Source organism: Prenolepis imparis, unplaced genomic scaffold (genome assembly GCF_030444845.1).
Source record: "Prenolepis imparis isolate NDT839.2.m4 unplaced genomic scaffold, iyPreImpa1.0 SCAF_1, whole genome shotgun sequence".
In the NCBI taxonomy this organism is placed as follows: Eukaryota; Metazoa; Arthropoda; class Insecta; order Hymenoptera; family Formicidae; genus Prenolepis; species Prenolepis imparis.
In genome coordinates this window covers 10,462,752-10,481,595 of record NW_028141159.1, presented here as the reverse complement: position 1 = coordinate 10,481,595, position 18,844 = coordinate 10,462,752, and the positions used below count along the sequence as shown (strand labels likewise).

Sequence of the window (18,844 nt, the reverse complement as noted above, 5' to 3'; positions counted from 1 at the left end):
ATTATTGGATACCTATTGCAGATTGGATATGTTGTTATTTCAATCTTTATTAAATGGTAAAATATCAGACATAACAGCGAAAATTGAAACATTATATTGGAGAATAAAACACTTCGCACTAATGAATACGTTTAAAAAAAACAGCGGGTGTAACGGATTAATATAATCGAAAGGAAGGCACACAAATGCGCGCGATGGATCGTATGCACGCGCGCTTCGCCGATCGATTAAATTAGTACACGCGTGCATGCACCCAGGCACATGCTTGAATCGGCGTTTTAATTGATTTATCGCCGAGAGCGAACGAATCCATTTTTAATTTTGCCATTTAGAGATATCTATAGGCGACACGGAAACGAGCGATTGCTGCGTGCCATTGATGCACTCTTTGTGCCTCGATACATTCCCACGCTTCGAGGTGTCTCAATAGTTTTTATTTAATTGCTTTCTATAATAATTGCTTGCAAGATAAGAGCTTATTATTTTCACCGTAATAGTTATTTTCTATAATAAACAAATTAGAAAAATTTCAATAGATAAATTAATATAATCATTAATATAATGCACAAAATAGTTTGGTTGATTAATTATAAATTTAATTTGATAACTTATTAATTATTAATTAAGTTATTTAATTACATTATTAATATGTTTTCTAAAGCCTTTATTGATATTAATTGATTATGTTTTATTTAATACAAGAGTTATTATTTTTTTTATTTAACTTTTTTTAATTAATGGAAATTTGTATATAATTTATTATTTTTAAATCTAAAATATGTTAAAATATTAATGTATGTTAAGAATTTAATATAATGTAAGGTTTATTTAATTTTTATTGATTTTATTAATATAACATAATATTAATTAATTTTAATTTTATTAATAATATAAAATTAATTTCTTATATATTTAATATGTATGTTTTAATAATTAATGTATCACAAATCATTATCCAATTAAAACTTATATATCTTAGTTGAAACGTTTTTATGAAAATTTATACTTTACTATATGTATATACCCTATATATACCCATTGGCAATATCTATCTATGTATCAAAAGACATGTCCTGTCTCACGCCAAGTTACATGCAGCAAATAGCGAGGTGAAACGTGTATTTATATGCGGTTCGTCTAGTGTTGAAAGTTCTTTAGATAGATTATCAGATCTGAGTAACATGTCTAAACAAATCGATCAATTGTCATACCAACTATGGTCATCAAGAATATATACATCTAACGATTATCCATTATTCCGACATTAATTCTGTCGATCTGTTGGCACAAATAATCATGCGTCTAATGATTATTGACGTCACAAATACGTTCAATATTTGTTAGAATACTATTTAATCATGATCAACATCAGAGATATTTTCAGATATTTTTCTAACTAAATTGTTTGCCTAAAAAATTCAATTTGTCAATTTAAATCAATTTTCTGTTAAATAATTTGTCAAAGCATCATTTGTAGTTTATAGTTATACATATGCAATGATTATTGACGTTCTAATAAAATACTTATGTTTAATTAATTAATAAATAATAATAATTGCTGCAATCAAGTTTAACATTGAAAAAAATTATATATGCAATACAATAATTAAATTTATTTTTTGCGACATTAATTTATATTAATTTATCTTCTGTATAAAGAATATGTAGTGATTTCTTAAATGTAATAATCTAGTTTTGTTATATTTAAACGTCAGTATCAATGCGTTAATTGTGATTATCATAATAATTGATAGGGTAATTTTATGATGTATTAACATTTTAATTTATCTTTCAAGATTACCTTTGATTTTCCAAATCTTCAATTTTCTTTTCTTTACACAAATCGCTGATAGAGTTTTGTTGATTGTATATATCGTATAGTTTATAGTTTCATTGATCGCAAAGGTCAATGTCCTAAATTTTTTAGGCTTAGGTTGGAGTATTACGAACAAAGCTGCGCGGCCGACACTGTGACGAAAAAATGCGCCGGACCAACTTCGGAATGCAGAAAAGCAATGCTAGGCATTCTTGGCACTGAACTTCATACCAATTGCGCCTGCAAAGGTACTGAGCTCCATCAACTTTACGGCTGTCTAGGCTGGCAGCGGCTTCTCTGGGTGAATCCTTGCGTAGGTAAGTGACAAATTCATTCATTACTTGCAGTCCTCATTATAGCAATTTGGATTAAAAGTTCAGACATCAGATCGCACTTTCAATTAGAAGATTGTTAATATTTTTATTATATAATATTGTATAATATTAATATTATAAAATTTATTTTGACGTCTTTTTACAAATGTATTACTTTTTTAATATTATAATTTTAAAAAAAATGAAGGGAAAGCATACATAAAGGAGAATCTGTATCTATATCAGGATGATTTTTAAGACACTTACGATAATCTGACAAAAAAAGTTATGTGTGAATAAAAATTTATCAGTTTCTAACTGACAATAAATACAAGGGTTATCCTATATATTACTTATAATTATTTATAAACTTATAAACTTATAAACTTAGAACTTTGATTTATATATTATTTAATAAGACATATAATATTAACAAAAATGATCGATACTTTTTAATTTATTATGACAGAAATAACTATATTATTTTTAAAAATAATTAATCTATTTCAAAGAAACAAGAATTTTAAACAAGTTATTAGCGAAAACATGAAGATTAACTTAAATCGATATATTGAGTTATCGGAACTAAATAAAAATAGTCGGATACTGGTTGGTATAATGTTAATTAATGCAGACCGACGGTATATTGTTCTAAAGTTTAATTAATCTTTGTAAATGTTTTATCTCGCAGCATTTTATCAGCGTGAAAAACCGCGTGACGATATCGGCATTCGATTCTTCATTAAAATGGCAATGAGCGACAACGAGCATCTATTTATCTCGCATCTATTTATCGCGTGGAAAGAATATTTTAATAATTTTGTTAAGAGAGAGAGGGAGAACAAATCACTCGCGCGTGATATAAACTTAAATTAAATTTAAACTGAATTTGATATATAAAATAAATGACTTGTTTAATATTGAGAAGGCACATTATAAATTATGTAAACATTGACTAATAAAAGTTAATTCAATTTCACTTTTAATATTATCTTATTTTTTAAAGTTTTAAGTTTACATTGGCTTCTGATTCGCTCTAAAATATTCAACATTTAAGCTTACTTAAAATGATTATAATAATATTAATATAGAAATATTATATGCTAAAAAAATTATTCGTACTACTTTCTTTCTGCGTTATAAGTCATTATACGTACAAGCATTATACGTACAACGCATAAATAACGCATAACAGACCGAACTGCATGAAGCGCTGCCGATGCGCTCGACATGATGCATTTCTAGAACGCAGTAGGAGATGCTATTTCTTCGTATCTAAATGACTTATCTACCAACTGAATGCAGCTCATTGCACTCGCTGTGCTTTACAACTCGTCGGGGTCAAGAAGGATCGATAAGGGTCAACCTGTGTCGTTTGTTCGACCAGTGTAATTGCAATTCTGCGTGTGGCATCACGGTGTATAACTGCATAGATTGTCGTAGATTGTTAGAGATTGTCACATCACTGGATCTTGTATGTCCTTTTGAAATTCTCCGTTGATATCATATTTTATTTAGCTTGTTCGACATACGAGAAATTTTATATATGGATATATATGTATATTTACATATACACGTATATGCATGTGTGTGTATTTATAATTAATTTTATTCTATTCTATTTTATTATTATATTTTTTCTAGTATATTTTTGCGCGCGACCTACATTTTTGGGAAGGAGGAAGAAAATCGAATTATCGCCATTTCGAGTGGCAAAATAGATGCTGATAAATATAATCTATTTCGAAAAAATAAAAGTTGCAAGTCGCTGCTGCAGCTCGTAAAATATTATTACGCGCATCTTACGTTCCCTATTATTGCTGTACGCGTCCCGCGAGAGGAGAGGCGGGGCGCGGTGCCCCTTGAAAGTGTAATCACCCTGGAGCTACCCCCAGTACCTGAAATATTTCGCAGCAGCTGCGCCTCTGGCGATACGGGACCGCGCGACTTTCCCAATACTTTCATACTTTCGCGTCGGATGGCTACACGTGTACATTCAACTGCAATTTTACAGGCTCTCTGTTCGGCACTTTATATTGCTTAGAGGTTGTTATTTGCGGCCACACGTCCGTTTCCTGGCGCCCGCGAGAGAATGTATGAGAGAGTCTATGAGAGAGAAAGTATTAAGCTGAAGTTATATACTTCAACGCGACGATGCCGATTTGAGTCGACAGTTTTTCGTACTGATTATTGCACCGTGAAATGATGCTATAAAAAAAAGAAGTTATGACAAAAAGAATTTCTCTTAGTACGAATTATCGTAAGATTCAGAGACTATATAATAAATAATTTTATACAAAAATAATCGAAAAATAATAAACGTAGAGTTATTTAATAGATAGTTTCTATGTTGATAATTTTTATATGAAATTTATTTATTTAGTAATTCAATATATTGAAAAAGTATAGTATTGTTTCCACACACATACAGTTTTATATAAAAATATATATATAAATTATAATCTATTTTAATTTAATATGAATAAAAAAGTATAAATCTATAGCTTTTCTCTTTAAAAATTGACATTAAAAAGTTTTCCATTTTATTATATATAATTTTATTCTCGTTTCCTTAATTTGCATCGTTTCAAAGATATCGTTAATTACAGTGGAATCGCAGAAGGACTATCACGCACGCAGAAAACACCATCACTCACGTACCACAACACCGAAGACAACGACGACAACGACGACGGCCGTCGCGACGACGACAACGAGGGCACTGGCGAGCATGACGGCGATCACCGCAGTCGAACAAGTGGAGGATAATCAAATACCGGAAGTGACGAAGTGGCCGACCACCGAACCTATGGAAACTTGGGAAATCACAACCACCACCACTACGAGCACCACTCCGAGTACTACAACTACAACTACGACGCCGCCACGTGAGTCTAAACGCACTTAAAGATTAATAGGTTCCTTTACTAAAATAATTTCCTAATATAATTATATATTTCTAATATAATTATATAATCAGACAATAATTGATCAGATTATTTTCTGACATTCAACTATTAAATTTTAATCACTTATTGCTTGTCAAGGTGACGCGAACTTTTTGGATCATGGAAACATTCATGAAAAATGCATAACTTTGATGAGAATTAAATTTTAAAACTCTAATAATAATTGATATATAAATCTTTTATACATTCCACACAACAGCGATTTTATCTGGGACAGTTATATTTAATACTGAAATCTAAACTCATCGCAAAATTTTTTTAGATTTACCGCAGTGCAAATAAGTTCTATTTATATTCTCAAGACATTTTTCTGATGCTGATTCTTCAATATTATTTGTTAAATAATTCTTGAAATTTTGAATTTTAAAACTCTTGCTTGGTTTGCCAATTATTATATGTACTTTATATAATTATATTTTTTTTAATCTAACCCCAGAATGTTCTTCTTTTTACAAATAAAATTCCGCGTACCGGAAACTTAGGAAAAAAACAATTTTTAATTTCTTTCGTCTGCTGCATCGAGAAGCAAATTAGATAGATCGCCTCCGGGCGTAAGATACAATGGAAGGAGTTGATAAAGGGCTGAAGAAACAAACTGGCGGAAGGACGTCTTCTCTCACTTACATTACTCTTTCTTTATAGGCTTTTGCGTGGTTCAAAGACCGACACACAGCCACCAATACATAAGAGAGGGCAAGGGCAAAAGGGTAAGTCACTAGCAATCTCGTAAATTTTTTGCGATTGTCATTGACGAACTGTCATCGCTCTCGAGAGCTAACATTCGCGAGATAAAAGGAAAGCGAGGGTTTTATAGCCATTGTGCGCGAGAAACGAACGAACATGTCAGCGAAAATCGGATATTTGTTGAAGCGGATTTTACTATAAACGAGCGAGTCGAGCGTGATTTTTTTCTCATATGTTAGCGTGTCACAATATTGTAACTCTTTGATCCTTTAACGAGCAATTTTTTTAAAATTTTATAAACAAGTTTTAGAGTTTAGAAGACCAAAATTCTATTGTGCATGCAAGGTACACATAACAATTTATTAATTCTCTTTTCTTCAACATTTTTGCAAACATTGTTTTAATATATACATATATATGCATATTTATTTTAAAATATTTATAAATATATATATATGGCATAATATATATATGTATATATATTATAATTATATATAATATACAAATATATATTAAATAAAGATTATTATTGTAAAAACAAATATCATATATTATTATAATTCAGAAGATATGGATATTTCGATATGATTGACTTTACTGACATATTGATAATGTCATAATTTCATGTAATACGTGAAAGTAATCACTACGTTATGTCGAAACTAATTATCATGAAAAATATATTTTTTTATATCTTGGTAGGCACTTTTTAAAAATGTACAAATACAGTGATAGAGATAAATATATTAATTATAATGTGTATCACACGCATTTATGTAGCTGTATCGCGAGGATGAGCCTGAATGCTCGGAGCTCTGTCACTGCGGCGAGGGTGAACAACTTGTCTGCAACACCATCTGCGTCGATTCGTCACCCTGCAAGACAGATTTCGCTTTCTATAACCACGAAGCGCCAGCTTATCAGGCGCATCGGGGTCCTTGCCTTTGCTATAGCGGTGGTTTTATATGCATGCGGCCTTCGCCTGGTGAGCGATCATTTTTCTCACAATTAATATAGTTAAATAAAACATCGATTATTTGAGTGACACTTTTATTACATTTTTCAGAAGGCACGAACAGTTTTCAAGTCATTATTGCATTCTTGTAGCGTATATATATATATTTTTTTTCTTTATCATAAAAATAAGTAACTAAAAAAATCTAGATTTATTTTATTTTATGTTACGCAGTTTGTGTAAACTGAAGATTTAGTCAAATTAAAGCATTAACTTTGCTTTATTGTTTATTTAAGCTCATTAATTATTTAATAACAACTTTTTATAGTTTATATTAATAAAATTCTCTTTTTTTTCTAAACTCTGACCGCAAGATAAAATACAACGATTTTGAAATAACCCGACATAGGAAACGATTTGTCTTCGTGGCGTATAATATCAGCGTTGTATTATTTTCACAGACACATACAACATACCGCATGGGGTTTTCATGTTCCTGGGGTACAGCGAGAAAGATGAGACCTTATTAAAACAGCACAACAATGTAACCGTGCTGGACGCGGTATCATCTCTCGACAATTTCATGAGAGAGGAAGTCAATAATCAGGTGAGAGACGTCGGCGTTATGTCGCTCCGACTGACCGTTAAATCTCGCTGGATGACAGTTCAAAATTGTCACTCTTTGGAAAACAGGGAGAGAAATCTCACAACTCGGTACAGAAATCTCGTGGAAAATTCCGAAATCAAGATTATTTTGGAACAGTCCGCGCTAAATGCAACGACCCAGAAAAGAATCTAAAATCAGTCGATTATTCCGGAGTTTATTACATCTCGTGTTACTCGGCGTTGTAGGGAAACGGGCTCGGGTAGAGAGGGGCTCCGGAAAATTCCCAGAATGCAATTAATGCGCAGCGTCTCCGATCGGAGCGCGAAATTCCGATAATGAGAAATGTCAATGAGAAATGTAATGGCTCGTCAAACTGCGCGTCGATTAAAAAGTAAATCGGGCAGCGCGGAATTTAATAAATTCGCGACGGATGACACGCCAACCTACCCTAGCTACCTATCTATCGCGAGGCCAATTCACGTCTTCCATTTACAGACAGTGTGCACGCTCTTCTTGTACAACGCGACCCGAGAAAACGTGATTGCAGTGGCACGACTCGGGACCGACAATCCACCTTTAAATAGCAGCCAGGCCCAGAGTCTGCAACACCTGCTACGTGTCAAGGTAAGCGAATCTCGGATGGACCTTTTCGCACTGCATGCGCGAAAATTGAAAGCTTTGGCGAGAGAGCTGGATAAGCCTACGGGGATGCAGTTTTCGAGAAACCGCGAGACAAGGAAACGCGCGTGTTATCAAGAGAAAAATAACATTTCATTATTTTACTTATTATTTCTTCTACGTTTGAATGAATGTACGAGGGTCTTTTACCATTACTTTTTTAGATTCCCTGCTCCTGCCTTGGAACAATTTAAGCTTAACGCGATGCACTGTTTATTTGAAAAACGTGAAGCTTTTATCTTTGTACATTGAAAATACATGTTAACCAGAATAAAGATTTATATTTTAGCACAGGTTCATATTTTATTTCCTTTATATATTTTATTTTCTTGTAATTTTAACAAATATGTTTTTAATTATGATTGATTTATTATAGTATGATTTGATATTTTGAATTTAACACACATACACGACATAGATTGCCATTACTTTAAAAATTTGCAGCACAATATATTAAAAATACATCAGCAAGAGTAACGTGCAATCCGATTAGAATGCACAACAAGCCAGCAAAACGTGATGTAATTTCTGTCTCTCGAATTTACGCTTTATTATTTTTTTCTTTGACATTTACGAAGAATTATACATTAATTAAAGCCAAAGTGACTTTTGTCGTTCTCGTCGAATCAGTAAGATTACGACTGTAAAGGTGAGTTCGTAGGATCTGCGAAGATCCTGCAACGGCTCCGGGTTCAAGGAAAGCTTTGCGTGAACTACAGCGATTCGATGCACACGCACGTGCGTGCACCCGACAGGAAGTCGGTACGAGGGGACGATGTATAACGCGTTCTCGCGAAAGTTTTAATTTCCCCAAGCAGATCTCGGCGTCGTACGGGAGGGATTATCGCGATTAATCCGCTTGCCGAATTTCACCCCTTGCGTCGCGATAGATCTTGAGCGAGCGCATTGCAGATCGCCAATCGATCTCTTTCCGAGGGATTATTGCACGCGATAATGCAGCCTTACGCGTGTCCGGAACACATAATGCGCCCGCTTAAAATGCACGCAGGGTAATTAAAACTCTGTGATTCATAGCCGGCTCACAAACACAGTGTCGCGAGTATTCAAGTATTTGTAACGGCTGATTAAAGAATTTCAAGAAATAGTTAGTTAAGAACAACCGATTGTAAAAAATATCAATTGGTCAATTGAATGAAAATTTATTATAACTGGAGGAAAAAATAAATTCCTTAAGTTTCACTGAGTAGAAAATACGTGAAAAGCTTTTGAGCTTTTAAAATAATAATTTAAATTTATATAATTAGTAAAAATCTGTTCTCGTCTTAATACATTTTTAATAAATATAATAATGAGTCATCATATTTATTTTAAATTTTAATTTATATTTAAAATAACTTTTATATATCTGTCAAGTTTAATAGTAATTTTCTACAATAACTATCCATAAAATAACGGAAAGCAATTGGTGATGATGATATTCATTCACATACTGAACATAATTATCAGCATCAAAGCAATAATGAATTCTCCTCTTCGATTAATGTTGCTTGCAATGAATATTCAACGTGAAAGGGATTTTTATAATCGCGAATTTTTGTCGTCGCGAAAAATTTGCACGGAAAAAGGATGGATCGGTCAACGAAACAACACACGCCAATTTGAATCCAGAATACCTCCATCAAGTTGCAAATGGACCGACGCTTGATCACAGATTGGAAATCGCCCCGGGAATCTGTACGACTGTGTAAAATGCGTGCTGCGAGCAGAAAGCAACGCGCATTTAGTAGCATACAGGGTGTCGAAGAGATGCATCACAATCGATACGAAATGACATTGGCGAAAAATTACACACCAGTTCAATTTTTAAAAAACTACACCTAAAACACTGGTGAAAGAATTTCTCAACACCATCTTCTACATTTTGAAGGACTATAATAAATTTCGAATAAATTATAACACTAAATTGCAAAGGATTAATTACGAATTCGATGGAATATTAACTTCAAGCTAATATTATAAATTTGTAAATATATTTGTGCGTCTTTTCATAATATATAAAGTGCAATATTTCCGAAAACTATTAATATAAAATGATCTAATTTATATTAAAATGGAAAAAATAAAAAGAACAAACATGGTGTTTCAACACCAACTTGTTTACCAATAATAAATTTAATAATACGTATATAATTAACTGAAAGATTTAATTTAAATAATTAAATAACACATTTTTAAAGTGAAATAAAAAAAAAGGAATTGTATTTGTATTTCAGTATAAATAATATCAATGTTATTTTGTGGCTGATAACTTTGTTCACGGAATGTTCGTTGGACGGCTTTAAATAACGGCTCGACGGAAAACGTCTGACAGAATTACGAGAATTCGTTTCTACCGTTGCCTGCGGGAGAGATAGCGAGTTTCGATCTGTACAAAATGGGCAACTGTACGATATATATAGATTGAGAATCGCGTTAAGCAACAATCGCGAAGAAAAAGGCGAATTTGAGGGATCGAGTTGACTTATTGACCTCGTGATATAACTGTTCAACAGTAGATTTATTTTGCGTGCTTCCTCTCTTTTTCCAATTTCGTCAGTATATTCAGAAAACTCTCTTTTGATATTCAAGCAAAGATCAATATAATTTTTATATAATTTTTTAAATTTATTTCTAAACGCCTCAAAAAACAAAAATGTTGCTTGTAAGTAATAACTATTTTTAATAATGCAAGAAACATATTATATGTAAGTTTAATTTCGCGCAAATATATTATTACTATGAATTTTTCTCTAAATCGAAAAAAATATCATTTAAAGACATTGAACCGTCTATTCGTGCGAGGTGTATCTCAGAATTTTCAGATTCACATAAGTTTCTCTGGCAGTCGGTCCACGGTCCATCCCCAACATCATTTCGTCTCCCTTCTCCGTAAACCCAAGGGGCTCATAACGGTGGCGGAGTGCACCATAGAGAGCGAGGGGTACGAAAACTTGCATTCTCCCTTGGCGTGACTGCACGTCGCAGCTACATACGTCATAAAACTTTGCTAATATAGCGGAGGACCACGGTGCCGTCTTTGCTGGTGACTCGAAATCGCTCGTTCCTCTCTGGCTGGGTCAACATTCGTTTTACTTTCCCTCATCTTTCACTTTTCGTCCTCCTGCGCATTCTCATTCTCATTCTCTCTCTTTTTCTTTCTCTTATTTTCCCTCTCCCATCACTCTCTCTCTCTTTCTTTTTCTTTTAAATGACAAGTGGAATTTATGCGATTCGTAGTTGGTGTAAAGTTTTATGACCTGTCATTTAAATCATTATTTGAATCATTTAATTTAAGCCAGATGCAATCAAGTACTTTTTATCGTAGAGAAAATATTGATTGTCTTTAATTGGGACTGTATTAGGTACCTATCGCCTGAACGATTATTTTTGTTCGCTTTACATGAATATTTTAGTGATTATTCAACTGCAATTGTTTGATAATTTGATCTAATTTGATATCATAATTTTAGATTCTGTGCTGCCAATTATGCTTTTTCGTTTAACTAATTGTAATTGCAAAATGCTTCAATACATCTTCGAATGGCATTTAATTTATAAATTATCATATAATTTTCTGTTGATTAAATAATTAAACTAATTGATTTTTTTATTTAATTTTTGTCAATTCTTATCGAATAAATACTTAGAAAAACAACTGTTGTTACCTTCAATAATGAATGAAAAATAGTAATGAAAATGTATTAAAAATTTCTTCAAAATTTCTAAAAATATTATTGTGTCAATCTATTGTCTCTATTAAAAATATACTGTACATTATTGTATTTATTTAGAATTCATGCATTTTTCTATGCATTGATTAGCACATTTTCTCTTTTTTATTAAAAATGTTAATTGACTATTGAAGAAATTATTATATTTCTCTCTTTATTTCCAAACAAGAATCTTTATATTAAAGGATAAAGAGCTAAAATATTTTTTATTTTATATTGCTTAGAAATGCAAAAATTTACTGTGCACGCCAGCATAAAAATAGATTTCAAAATCTCGTGAATATCGTAAGTGAAGTTAACGAATTATTCTCGTGGGTACCGAATGACACTACGATCTTTATTCAGTGCGGCGCTTACTCCTGTGACGGCACAGTTTAATCCCATCTTGCAGCAGTTCGAGAAACGGCGAAAAAGCCGCGGTTTCTCGACGTTCTCCGCGCCGTTTTTCAATTTCGCATATTTTACCGGAATGCCTTGTCGCATTCAGCGACGAATGCGACGACAGCTGCTGGACTGCATTTACGAAGTTAACAATAATTCAACGCCACCATCTTTACGGTGATTGCTATACATTGGGTGTTTCCGCGATATCCACGAGCTTGTTACTATTATTTATTCCGATTTTACCACAGATATAGAAACTTAGATTCTTGAAATTGTCTGAAGATGCACGTTTTTCTTTCAACATACATTTTAATTAAATAGATATATAATATTACTACATTAGAGAATTTTGTATACTTATTTTAATAAGCAGATAATGTTGTAAAAAGTTTAAATATTTTTTATCTCACTTTTGCAAAATTTCTATCGAATTTAAATAATTTCTCTTTCGTGTGGATCGTTAAAACTTCTTATATAAACAACGCGTATTATTCGTACAAGAAACAATTATTTGAGAACACACAAAAATAAAAAAAAATATAGAGCACCCTATTTGCGGGTATCATCAGAACAGAGAATTATGAATCTAGGAATAGAGAACTCTCACACTTATATCCGCAGAATCCTTAATAATTCCAGAGAGCTGTCGATGTGCTATTGTAAGTTGTAAGCGTCTTTGACCTCTTTCTGGCTTTTCCACCGCTCGTTGTTGTTTCAACCCTTCATATTGCCGTTAAAGAGGGGAATCGCAGAAAAATTAGCGCTCGTTAGAATCTGAGCTTGAATTGACGGGACAGTTGGTCATGTTCAACGTCACCGCTAAACACCGCCCGCGATTGTAACAAATTGCAACAAAAAGGACAAGGTAGTTTTTACAACGCCTTGCGCGACGACATGCGAGAAATCGAGTGCTTTGAAGGACAAATCGTGAGGAAATGCCTGTCGCGTGAAGCGGCGTGCAAAGGGTGATTCGTGAAAATCAGTCTTACCCCTCTTGCTACTATTAATCCTCTTTCATTATCGAGAGACATAATGGAATAATGGAAAATATTCAAATTTAAGTTGTTGATGATTTTTAACAATAACTAGTTATTTGCTGCAGGTTAAAAAATATTTTATTCTATTAACATTATCTTAAAATCGATAATGTCATGAACTATATCTTTATCAAATTTTATCGTTTTTAAAGCGTTTGAAAAAATATTTAATTACACATTCCTTCAAAATGTGTTTAATTAAAAAAGATTACGTTATATGTATTTATTTACTTAAAGATCTATATAGCGATCTATATAGATCTTTAAGTAAATAAATACATACAACGTAATCTTTTATCGATAGCGATCTATATAGATCTAATAATAGCAAAATAATAGTATATATACAATTATATAATTATATTTTTGTGAGGCATTTTTAAAACAACGTCAATAATCTTTTAACACTTTTCCGCCATCGGGCAGAAGGGAAAGGAAAGAAAACCAACAAAGAAAAGCCTCTTAAGTGACGCATAGAAATTCAATGAAAAGTCAAGGAAGTTTCGAGATCGATACTCGGATGCGGAGTTGAACGTAGCGGGAGAGCGTTAGGAAATATGAGGGGAAAGCGGAAAGGAGAAGATATAGGTGCCTTTATTGGCCTTGTGCCAATGCTTGCTATCTATGTGGAACACCTGTGTCTGCCCAATGTCTCGAATCGCGACAGATCGAACAATGGGAGAGTCTTAAGACAAAAGAGCGAGCGAACGATAGTTCTGAAACGAAACAGACAGCATTGCTACTTTGTCTCTTGTTGAGTTCGATTACGTTATAAAACATCTATAAGATTTTTATTGCAACGGTATAAAAAGATAATAGAAACTTGACTTTTTTGCGTTTTTTAAATTTTTTATTTGTTTCTTTAATAATAATGTAATAATGAGACATTTGTCTATAAGTAAATTAAATAAGTAATGATAAATTATAAAATATTTATCTTCATTTTGTAATTGACTTTTGACACTCAATGACACCGTCCAATTTATTGCATTTATACTATTTATATGTGAGTCTTAGGAGATTCCGGAATAGACATGACATGGAATCATTGTAGTTTGATGTTTGTCGCTCGGCCGAGATGGGACTCGAAATTAAGGACTGTTTGTTTGCACGATATCGTCATCTTCATTGAGATAAGGTCTCAATATATTAATGGATCGATCTATCGAACAAGACCACCTAACATCCTGACATTGTCGACGCTTTGTGCACAGCGAGAATGTCGATGTAGACACGCGATAGAGATGTTACTTGTTTTTCTTAGCATTGTTACAATATTTGCGCGAATAAAATGTATGCAAAATTGACAGACAGTATTTAAATATATGCATATGTATGTATACATACATATTTAATTTGTATACTTTCTCTTTTCTTTAATAATAATAGGAAATAATAACAGAAAATAATTGAAATTGTATTCACTCTTTGAAGAAAAAAATTAAAATGATCAATTCAGTGGAGTCTGGAGACAAAAATAACAGCAGACGTTTTCGAAAAGTTCTGTAAAGGTCATAGTATCAACATAATTTTTGCAGACACACAAGTCGCCATGCTTAAATATTTGATAATCTATATTGAGTGCTACTTCTCTTATATCTCCATAAAAACAGCACGTTTTTTGGCTCTTCGTCATCCGCGGAATTGTAAATATTTCAATTGCATGATATAACCGGTTGTATTCGAAATTCCGATTCATAATTTAGAGAACGGCAGCGCTGCTCCAACTGTGTGTCATAAAGAGATCGATCCAAATTTTATTACAAAGGCGGGAGGGAGACAGAGAAACGGACGAAGTCCCAAGGCTTCTTACGGGCTTCATCGAAGATGCATGAGAGCGTCAAACTACCCGACATACTGAGTGCCTTTCTTAGATTTTTGTATGATGGAAGAAACGCACTGCATAACGATGATTAACTTCGACATTCATAAAATCGTTGTCGATCTAACGCGTCTTAAAACGACATTAAGAAGTTTGCTCATTGAACTATTTTTTTTAAATCTTTTGTTTAATTAAATAATTAATGTGTGAATTTAATAATCATAAACATGAGATAAGTAAAACTTTAAAACTTTTTGATTTATCTAAGATTTCTGCTTTTATATACCTATTTATTTCTGATTCTTATCTTTCTTCTAATTTCTCATTAACTCAGACTTGTCAAAATTCGCATTAATCCGCAGAATCATTCTGCATACCGCGCTATACAAACGTTGGTCTGGATTTCGTTATCCGCTTTAGCATCGCGACACCCAAGAGAACGAGAACACTGTAAGACGACGCGCCCCTGATAATAGCTCCTTACGTATACGTATTGCCGGGCTGCCAATTTGACGAGAAGAGAAACGACTTGTCGTCACGGCCGGCGAGACACGTATTCGCGCTACGTGTTCACGCGAGTATTCCGCTCACGCTCCGCGACGATCGCTTTCGACGAACGACGCGGTTCCTCGGCGTCTATCAGCTCGCTCTGCAACAGCAAAAGACGAAGCAGAAAGCTGCTTGTTATCAGTCTCTGCTCTGTTCGAGCTGACGTACGCAGATGATCTTTCAGCCGAAGCCATTCTTTGCGAATTGTAATTCACACAGTATATCAGAAAGCGGTATTGCTTCTTGGTTCTCTGATAGATACATACAAATAAATTTGTATATCTTGAATGTGTATGTGTGTCAAAGTTATAAATAGTATAAATAATTTTTAGAATATCTCGATTTCGAATTACAAATTATATCTTTACACTGCTACAAAAATTGACAGAATAATTAACATATCTGGTTAATGATGAAAAAATAACAGCAATTTCAGCTTTTTTTCTTTGCTACGTTTGATAATTTCGTCCGGCGATTTTTTCTTAAATTTTCAAATCAATTTCATTCTAAGAGATACCGAGACTGCGAACTTGATATAGATAAAATCTTCTTGCTAGCTAAAGTTCGACAATGTCGAGAGAACGGTGCGACAGGCGCGACTACAAAGCGAAAGTCAGAAAAGAGCGATCTTTCATTTTTAACGTAGTACGCCGAAGCTTCGGGCGTTTTAAGATCATGTGAGAGACTAAGAAGAAAAACTGTTTCTTTGACATAGTCAATTTTAATCATATTTTAATATCCAAATTCGAAATACTGATTTTCTATAATTTTAATTAAAAAAAAAGAAATATCTCTCTCAAAAATATGTTGAAAGATATTTATAAGTGTATGTATGTACGTATGTACATTGTATATAATTTCAAAAATTAAATTACCCTATTTTTGATTATATATAATATTCATCTTCTTACTCACAACAAAATAATAGTATCAACTAGTAAATTATAAAAGAGTTTATCAACTAGTGAGTTATAGAAGAGTTTCTTAATTGTCCAGATTAATTGAAACACAAAAAGAATTGAAATACAATCCCGTATTAATATATTATTATTATTATTATTATTATTATTATTATATTCTATTATTTTATTGTTTCTATTGTATTATCTTATATTTTTATATTATTATTATATTATAATATTCTAAAATAATTATATATATCTATTTAAGAATAATTCTTTTTTCATAGTTACGTAATTAATCGTGATAAATAAGTAAAAGTATTATTATTTATTTTTCAGCCACACATCCTCTAAAATAATAATATTATTTATAATTGTTTTTTATCTTGTAAAAAAATATTATTATTACTATTCTATATTTTTTATATTTATAATACAATTTATATTATGTATTTCTTATACACATTTTAATTCTCGACTATATTCCTTTTTTCTTTAACCAGTAAATACAAAAAAGTTCAGAAGATTTTAAGAGATTATTTTAAGAGATAAAAATAATAATTTTTTATGAAGACAAATATGTGTAACACATTTTGTTTTACAAGACTAACTATTTTATTTTGCTTTACGCTCAATATTCGTTCGTGAATGCTAAGTGTCAAGTAACTTCTCACGCTCCGAAGTCTGAACAGTCGATCTTCGTGGGAGTATACGAAATTTCTCTTCCATTTTTAGAACAGTCCAACGGAACGCCGACGCCTCGAGGGCTTTAGAGTTTAAGAACGAACACGCGGAACAACGGGAAAGAGCCTTTAACACGCAAACCCCTTATTTTCGCCGATTTAAAGGGAAACAACTCGTGCAGACTGCAACTGGCAGGGTTGCTCTTGCAATTTTTGAATCTCCGAGCTCGACATGCAATCGTTTCACTCTTCCGAAAAGAAATTGTATTATATGTTTACACATTTAAACGGCACAAAAAATATTAATATAAAAATAGAGTATCTGGATAATCTCGTCCCACCTCTCGTGTGCAGACAAAGTAGGTAAAATCGAATAAGAAAGTTTTCTATCGTTTTGTGATTTTTGTAATAATTAATGAGAAATTAATTAAGAAACATCGGCCCAAACCCGCACGAGTATAAGCGCGCATCAAGAAGAGACATCTCACGATTGTTATACGGTTGCTAGGCACAATACATAATTAAACTTGATTATTAATCCCAATCCCAATGCTTCGTCGCGTGCCTAGTAACTGCGAAACATTGGGCTGTATCTTCTTGTCACGCGCCTAGTAACTGCATAACGCTGAACTGTCTCTTTTCGCGTTGATATTTATTAATTTCTTTTTAATTATTACGAAAATTACAAAACTATAGAGGACTTTCCTACCTATTTACCCGCTTTATCTGAGAAGTGGGACAATTATTATCAGACATCCTGTATATACAATAAGTGCGATCTCTTTTTTCTCTCTTATAAACAATGAGACAAATAATAAGTAAAATATTATTGACAATGTACAAGAAAACAAAAGAAAAAAGAAAGAGAAGAAAAGAGACTTTATCTCTCTAACTTAAATTATTACGTTAAAATTTCTTTTTAATCTGTGATTTTTTACATATTTAATTAAATACATATACACGAAATATATGTCAGAAAATTTAAAATGTGAGATAATTACAATATGTATGTATGTGAGGAAAAGATTATTAACTAGGAAATTATATTTAAAATGTTTGGATTTTAGAATCTTTTTACAAAGAATATTCGCATAAAGACAGCCCCCTATCAATGCCCTATCATTTTTTTTCTTTAGAAGAATTTACTGCCGCAACACGTTATCTCTTTTTCCTGCCGACTACTTTTGGCTCGTTTCGTTTACTTTAAAAGTTTTCGCGCAAGCTATCGCCACAATGTGTTCGCACGTACTTATCTACCTACAGAGCTTGCAACACGCTTAACAACGATGCGGGCCGCTTTCGTGCCAATTGTTTTTTGGGATTAATGCGATTTCGGCTGCGGCTCCATTATGCAAGATACCTTTTCAGACAGTAAATTGGAACAGGATTCGAGAGCGAGGCAATTTGCCGGTGCGATTTCTTTTGTTTCTTTGCACAAGCATTGTTCGCGTGTTTGCTGAATGTATAACCGAATATTAAAGACAATATTTTTGGCACCTTAATATAATGATATTACATATCAGGATGATATATCATCCTGATATGTATTTTATATCACAGGATGATATATATATATTATTAAATTACATTAGTAGTAGTAAAGTATGTCGTACGGACGAGAAATGTCTCGTCCATATTATTAAATTAAAACCGAGAATTTTGAGACAGTCTCGCAAATAATAATTGAAAAATAATTTATATAAAAGAGAACAA

General features: G+C 32.6%; 1 protein-coding gene across 7 annotated transcripts in view; it reads left to right on the top strand.

Annotated features, from left to right (window-relative positions):
- The window catches only part of Gfrl (Glial cell line-derived neurotrophic family receptor-like), a 294,550-nt gene that overhangs the window by 261,672 nt on the left and 14,034 nt on the right, over positions 1-18,844 (top strand). For 6 of the 7 annotated variants that reach the window (XM_083054292.1, XM_083054331.1, XM_083054325.1 and 3 more), the window contains 6 exons: positions 1,928-2,133; positions 4,740-5,018; positions 5,742-5,806; positions 6,564-6,768; positions 7,200-7,345; positions 7,841-7,969. In XM_083054292.1, coding sequence (XP_082910418.1) covers positions 1,928-2,133; positions 4,740-5,018; positions 5,742-5,806; positions 6,564-6,768; positions 7,200-7,345; positions 7,841-7,969 — 1,030 coding nt within the window. Of the gene's footprint in view, positions 1-1,927; positions 2,134-4,739; positions 5,019-5,741; positions 5,807-6,563; positions 6,769-7,199; positions 7,346-7,840; positions 7,970-8,187; positions 8,312-18,844 lie in introns of those variants that run through there. The other variant, XM_083054297.1, reaches the window with a different exon arrangement.